The following is a 6917-nucleotide window of genomic DNA, read 5'->3' on the forward strand; positions in this document are numbered from 1 at the left end:
AAACAGCAGGATTTCCACCCAAACGGCCAGCTTGGTGCAGCCGAAGCCTCGTGCCTGTGGCCCCGTGCAGAGCCCCGGGTCACACCTGAGCCTCAAGGCCCTGCAAACTCGTGCCGCCGGCCACGGGAGCTTTCCCGGCTGCTTTGGGTGCTGCTGCTTCGTGCTTCCTTTTGCCCATTGCCTGTTAATGCCTTTGCCACGTTGCTTTCTCCCTGGGGTCTGCTGGTGGGAAGGGGGTTTTCCCTGGCATGGCAGGGATGTACAGACATCGGCTCTGCTGCTCTGCTCCCCCTCCAGCTCTTCACCGATGGCATCACCAACAAGCTCGTGGCCTGCTACACGGACGAGGGCATGGCGGACGCGGTGCTGGTCCGTGTCTACGGCAGGAAGACGGAGCTGTTCGTGGACCGGGAGACGGAGCTGAGGAACTTCCAGGTGCTGCGTGCCCACGGCTGCGCCCCCGACCTCTACTGCGCCTTCCAGAATGGGCTCTGCTACCAATTCCTGCCGGGCATCGCACTGGGACCCGACCACGTGCGAGACCCCCGCATCTTCAGGTGTGCAGGACCCCCACATCCTCAAGTGTGTGGATCTTGGGGTGAGCCACGGGACGGGGGAACCGGTGCTTCTCTGGGCACCAGGGGTTTGCTTCGTGTTTCCCGCTCTCCCCCTCACTGCCTTTGCTCCAGAGCGGTGCTCGAGCATCGCTGATGTGCACAAACCCGGGTGGTGCTGGGTGATAAATGGGCCAAACTGCAGCCGGGTTTATCACTGTGTTTTTAAAGCATCAGCTTTTGGTGAATAGAGATTTCACAAGAACCACAGCTTTTATCTGAACTTGCCCTGGAAAGGCGAATGCTGCTCTTGACCCAGACAGGGTCTTGAAACACTTCAGAGACTTGCAGCTGAAGCAGAGGGGAGTCTCAGCCATGCTGACCCTGCGTTTTCAAACACAGCTTTCTGGGAACCCCCTCAAAATGTCTCAAGGCTGGTTTTGAGGAGCGCTCCTCTCAGGGATGCTGCTGCACGGCCACCTCTCAGCCCCGCATCCGTGTTTCTTTCCAGGCTGGTGGCCCAGGAGATGGCCCGGGTACACGCCATCCACGCCAACGGGAGCCTCCCCAAGCCCATCCTCTGGCAGAAGCTGCACAAATACCTCACCCTCGTGAAGACGGATCTCAGCCCAAAGGTATCCAACCCCAGGTAAAGGCAGAGGGATCCCAAAGAGCCAGGCTCTGGCTTGGGCATCCGCTGCCCACCCATCTCTAAGTCTTCCCGGTACGGGACTGGGGGGAAGAGCCCTGGTTCCCAGGTAAAGCCTCTGCAGGTGTCTGGGGTTGGTGAGTGGGGCTGGGGATGGTGTCGGGGCTGGATGTGGCCCCATGGCCTCTTCTGGATCACGATCCCTCCGTGAGCAAACTCCTGGCCAAGCCCCCAAGAGCAGGTGGGATGGAGGCATCTCCCTGCACCCATCGGTGCCCTTCCTCCTGCCGGTCTGGGAGCAGCGTTAGAGCGGAGACAGCTCTGGGTTGTGTCCGTACAGCACCCAAGCAGGATCTGGCCTGAGCTGAAGACTCCTGCCTGCTGTAATAATCTTCCTCCTCCCTGCAAATCTAGCCGGCATTTTAAGCCGTCCCTAGAATAAGCTCAAACCCTTCTTACGGCGGGGGGCTGGGGCGCAAGGGTGGGCTGACCTGAGCAGCAAGGTTGAGCTGACGTTGGAGGGGATGCTAGAAACCCAGTACAGATTAAAGCAGCCAGTTCCCACTTCTAACCAGTTCATCCCATTTCTGGGAGCCTGGGTTCATGCCAGGTGAGTGCCAGGGTGTCTGGGAAGGATGCGGGCAGCCCCAAGAGGTGGTGGAGGTGAATGAACCTGAAGGCAAGCGAATAATTAACCTGTTCCCAGAGCAGCAGTGGCAGGACCCAGGGCTTTTCTCAGCCCTCGCCCCGCTGCAGGCAGACTTTACCCAAGCCTGCACCTTCAGTGCAGCCAATTAGGTAATCATTAACGGGCTCTCTTCTTGGCACGGAAACTTCTGAGGCTACTGAGAGGGTACGTGCCCTGGCAGAGTCCAAAAAATTCCCATTGCCTTGGGGTTAGTCGGGTGCTTTGGGACTGAGCGCTGTGGGGCTCGGTGGCTGGTTGGATGAGTTTGGGGGATGGATGTGGGTGTTACTGGGGAGAAGGGAAGGGCTGAGGCTGCACTGTGGCATCTGCCAGGTTCCCTGGGTACCACCCAACACGCCAGGGGATGTCCAAGCCAAAAATGGCCTCGCTAGCCCCACTTTGTGTCACTGATGAGTTCGTTTATAAAACGCACAGAGGGAAGCAGGGGGCAACGCTGCCCGTCTGCCCCCGAGGGAGATTCCCCATGAGCAGAAGTGAGTCCACCCCATCCCCTTCCCCAGCCTCCAGCAGGATGTGCCCAGCCTGGAGATGCTTGAACAGGAGCTGGCCTGGATGAAGGAAACGCTCTCCCAGCTGGGGTCCCCCGTCGTGCTTTGCCACAACGACCTGCTCTGCAAGAACATCATCTACGACGGGACACAAGGTTCGTGGCAGCAGCTTCACATGCCCAGTGGAGGGGTCTGTCCCTCGCCCACCTCCCCGGGGGCCGGCAGCTCCATCTCCAGCCCCTCTCACAGCCCCTGCCTTTGCCTCCGCAGAGCACGTTCGCTTCATAGACTATGAGTACACCGGCTACAACTACCAGGCTTTCGATATTGGAAACCACTTTAATGAGTTTGCAGGTGAGTCAGGTTCCTTTCTGTGGCACCGAAGGTCCCCCCCTGGTTACAGCAGCTGCCGCAAGGTCTGCCCATCGCTGGGGATGGAGGAAGCAGTTGCATCCCCAGTCCCATGGTGGGAAATGGGGGCAGCTCCTCCTCGGGCTGCCCGGGGTTAGGGCGATGTGCGAGGCAGGGTCTCTGCTGGCATTGGGCACCGTGCTGCCAGCGGCGAGCAGCCCGGCTGCTGCCGGGATGCAATGCCTGCACAAACCCAGCTCTTAACCATGCAAGGGCTGGGTAAGTGCCTCGAACCAGCGGGTTGATCCCCGGCTTGTGCACACCTGAAGCTGCAGGGGCTTTGCTCACCCGGTCATGCATGCGGAGAGCCCCGTGGTCACATCGCTTTGACTTGGAGAAACCCTTGGGCATCGCTGACCCCAGCTCCCCTCGCAGGCGTGAAGGAGGTGGATTATCGCCTCTACCCCAGCAAGGAGACCCAGCTGCAGTGGCTGCGCTCCTACCTGCAGGCCTACAAGCAGCTCACCCAGGGGGACCGAGGAGGCACTGGGGTGTCCAAGGAGGAGCTGGAGGCTCTCTACGTGCAAGTGAACAAGTTTTCTTTGGTGAGTGGTGGAGATGGGAAGGAGCCAGCCTCTCTTGAGGGCTGCCCGTGGGATGGGATTCCCTCTGCTCTCAGGTGAGCCGGGGCTTCGTGCTGCAGCTCGGTTGGTGTGGAGGGAGGTGCAGGTACCAGCCTGGGGGTTTGGGGGCACCTGGGGCAGGAGGCTGCCCCAAAGAGCCCGGCTGCACCTCGGAGGCACTGACCCCCTGGGCAAGGTCAAAGATAGCGCTGGCTGCCTGACATCCCACCGACACGTACCAAGGGACAGTGTGTCTCTGATAGCCGTGGCCTTGGGCATCCCTTCAGAGAGGCCAGGCACAACCGAGCATGAGGAAAGCCTCTCTGGTAAATGCCGTGGGCAGGCACAGCCCATTTTCTGGAAACTTAGGGCAAAATATCGGCTGGTTTCCTGGCTGGAGCTGCCAGGAGGGACATCCTGGCTGCAAACGCAGAGGCTGGTACCCTGAGCATGCTGTGCGGCTGTTCAGCATCCTTCCTGCTGGCATCCCTCACCCGGGCTGGGATCAGCCTCCAGAGGGTATAAAAATACACGTGAGCCAGCCTCAGCTGGCTGCTGCCCCACGTCCTGTCGTCACAGCCACGGCACTCCTGGGATCTGGCCGGGAGAGGAGCGAGCATCTCGTCCCGCAGGCAGGGATGCTCTGTGCCCATTTCTGATCCTTGTTTTGTCTGTTGCAGGCATCCCATTTCCTCTGGGCATGCTGGGGCCTGATCCAGGATAAATACTCTACCATAGACTTTAACTTCTTAAGGTGAGTCCACCGGGGCTGGGGGGCATTTACTCCCAGCACAGGTCAGTGTCAAGTGACTGGAGCAAGAGGATCCCAATGGTTCCTCTGTGCTGGAGGGATCCTCGGTGGCCGGGGGACACGGGGCTGGGGGGACAAGTGTCTCATGTCTGTCCCTCTCTCCTCTCTCGGCAGATATGCAAAGCTAAGGTTTAAACAGTACTTCAAGATGAAGCCGGTGGTCACAGCCCTGCAGATCTCTAAATAGCATCTCCGGTCTGTGAGACCCTAAGCTATTTTGTCCTTGCTGCGTCCACAGCCCTCGCATCCCCCTCGCCTCTTCCCTACCCCAGCCGGGGGCGAGGGCAGGTCCTGATGGTGGGAAAGGGGAGGAGAGGAGCTCTGACCCAGCCACCGCTTAAAGGAGACCCTGGACATACCTGAGACTGGACCATGAGATGCTACAGAGGACCACAGCCTCGGAGAGGTCCCTGCCTACACAAGGAAGCCTTACCATCGCCTTAACGCTGAGCTCCAGCTCAGCCCTGGTGCCCGGCAGGTCCGTGCTTCGCTGGCACAACTGCTGCTGGGCCTGGCACCCGGTTTGCTCCCTCTGTGCTGTCCCCGAGGGGGAAAACGGGACCCCCGTCTGCTCAGGAGCCCCCAGAGCTGCCCAGTCACTTTCGCAGCCCCATGCACATGCTGTGTCCATCTCCTTCGCTGCTCCCTCCATCCCCTCTTGCTCTGCCTGCTCGGTGCCGCTTGGGCTCCCACCCCCAAACCAGCACCTTTCTTTGGGTCGGCGTTGATCCGGGGCTTGGGGCTGTCTCTGAGCATGGGACCTTTTTCCACGAGAGGTGGGTGCTGCTGTGCTCTGGCTCGGAAGGTGCAAAGCAGCAAAGGGCAGCGACAGCCGTGAGCCATGTGGGCTTAGGACCAGTGGGCTTTTGCTGGTGGGCACTGGGTGCCTGGACCCCCTGCAACGTGCTCAGCCTGTGGCTGGCTCTGCTTTTCCCCACGGCCGTGGTCTCCCAGACTCCCGTTAGCTTCGTGGCTTCCCTTGTAGCATCCTGTGCTGCTGGAGCAAGGGGCTCCCAGCTCTGCCTTCCCCGTCTGCCCCAGGGCCAGGGGGGGTCGGTCCTGCCCCTCACATGGGCACCGTTGCTGTGCTCCTCTCTTGGCTCTGTCCCTGCGTGGGACCCCCTGGCAGGAGGTTGAACGGAGCTGACCTGCTCCATGAGCCAGGCACAGCTTCATTCCCTGTCAGCACTTGGCTGCTCCCCCATTACGGGCTCCATGAGGGTGATCCTGGCCTGCTGAGCACTGTCCAGCTCATGACAGTGGTTGTGCATCAGCTGGGGGATAGAATCAGACCCCTCTGCCCCTGCCTTGGCTGCTTGGGAAATGGTATGGGGACAGAGTGGCTGTGCCCTCCATCTGGGCACAGGAACCTACCCCAGCGGGAACCAGGACTGTCGTTGCATCTGATGTTCGTTTTGGTGCAAAATAAAAGCTGCTGGTAGCTGGAAATGGGGGATGGCAGATCTGTGGGGACTGGTGCAGGATTTGAGCAGGGGCAGCATCCCTGGGGCCTGGGGGTGCACCCAGCCCTTCTCCTGCAGCTGGAGGGGTCCCCTCCCAGGGTGGGCTGATGATGTCCCCCTCACCATGTTCCTGACCTCCCTTTGGGTGCAGCACGGGAGGGTGTTTGCATGCAGCGCTGCATGGCTCTGCCCCGCTGGCAGCAACTGCCGGGGTTTGTCCTTGTCCCAGAGATGCCCTGTGGTTTAAAACAGCCTTCTGCAGGGCTGATCCCGCATCTTCATCCTGGGTGCGCCAGCAGCCCCCCAAGGCCCTGCTGGGCTCTGGCAAGGGTTGGGCTGGACCACTTGGCTGCAGCGGGCACCGGGTGGAGGGGGCTGAACCCCAAAGCCGCTGCCATGTGGGGCGAGACCTGGAGAAAACACAGGTGAGAGGTGGGAAGGAGAGGGGAGCAGCTCGGGGTGCACCACAGATGGACAGGGCAGGAGAAAGAGCTGAGAAACGGCACATGTGAAAACATCACAGGGAGCGAGAGCCTTTGGAGGGGGCTGTGCTGGAAGAGAGGCAGGGAAAGGGGGGAAACAAGCACCCCCCATGTGTACGCTGACTGCCTGGGGTGAGAGCTCCCCATCCAGCCCTCGGCTCTCCCCGACTCCAGGCTCGTAAAGTCCAGGCCCAGATCTCTGCTCCAAAAAGTCACCTTTATTGTGCCAAGGGGTGGGAAGGACAATTGTAAACAAGTATGTGAAATATACAGGTTAAGTTACTCATTGTCTTATTAACAAAATAAAGCTCTATCTATATTTACAGTTTAGAAAAAAAAAAAGAGAGAGGAAGAGCTGCATCTTTGTCCATCACGTCTGCTTCCAGCCCCCTCTGCAGCACAGCCCATCCCACCCTGGGAGCCAGCACCCCTTCCCCAGGGACCCCGGCCCCAGCCAGAGCAGCGCAGGGAGGGGGAATAAATAAAGCACTGACGATGGGCAAGAAAGGAGAGAGGCGTCTGCTGGGTGGGCGAGGAGGCAGGATGCTCCCTTGGATAAACAACATCCCGACAGCAGCCCTGCGGGATGCAGGGGAGCAGCACCGGGGCCCCGATGCTGCAGAGCCATCGCTCCGGACCCCCACCCTGGGGTCGAGGACGTGGGTCTGCTGCAAAGCCCCCCCATTGCAGGGCTCATCCCCCCGCTGCAGCCTGGAGCCTGGGCTCCTTCTGCACCCCCAGCACGATGCCCGCAGGGTGCCTGTTTCGGGCTGCTGCCACAGGGCGG

The 6917-nt window shown here is 60.4% G+C and overlaps 1 protein-coding gene across 1 annotated transcript; it reads left to right on the plus strand.

Annotated features, from left to right (window-relative positions):
- Positions 1-297: 297 nt before the first annotated feature.
- Positions 298-4485, plus strand: ETNK2 (ethanolamine kinase 2; the record flags this gene model as incomplete). Its single annotated transcript, XM_009702601.1, has 7 exons — positions 298-557; positions 1066-1203; positions 2413-2555; positions 2671-2754; positions 3187-3356; positions 4055-4128; positions 4300-4485. Coding segments are annotated over 7 exons (942 nt in total), but the record flags the coding sequence as incomplete, so codon positions are not given.
- Positions 4486-6917: the final 2432 nt, after the last annotated feature.

This window comes from Cariama cristata, unplaced genomic scaffold (genome assembly GCF_000690535.1).
Source record: "Cariama cristata isolate BGI_N322 unplaced genomic scaffold, ASM69053v1 scaffold26166, whole genome shotgun sequence".
Classification (NCBI taxonomy): Eukaryota; Metazoa; Chordata; class Aves; order Cariamiformes; family Cariamidae; genus Cariama; species Cariama cristata.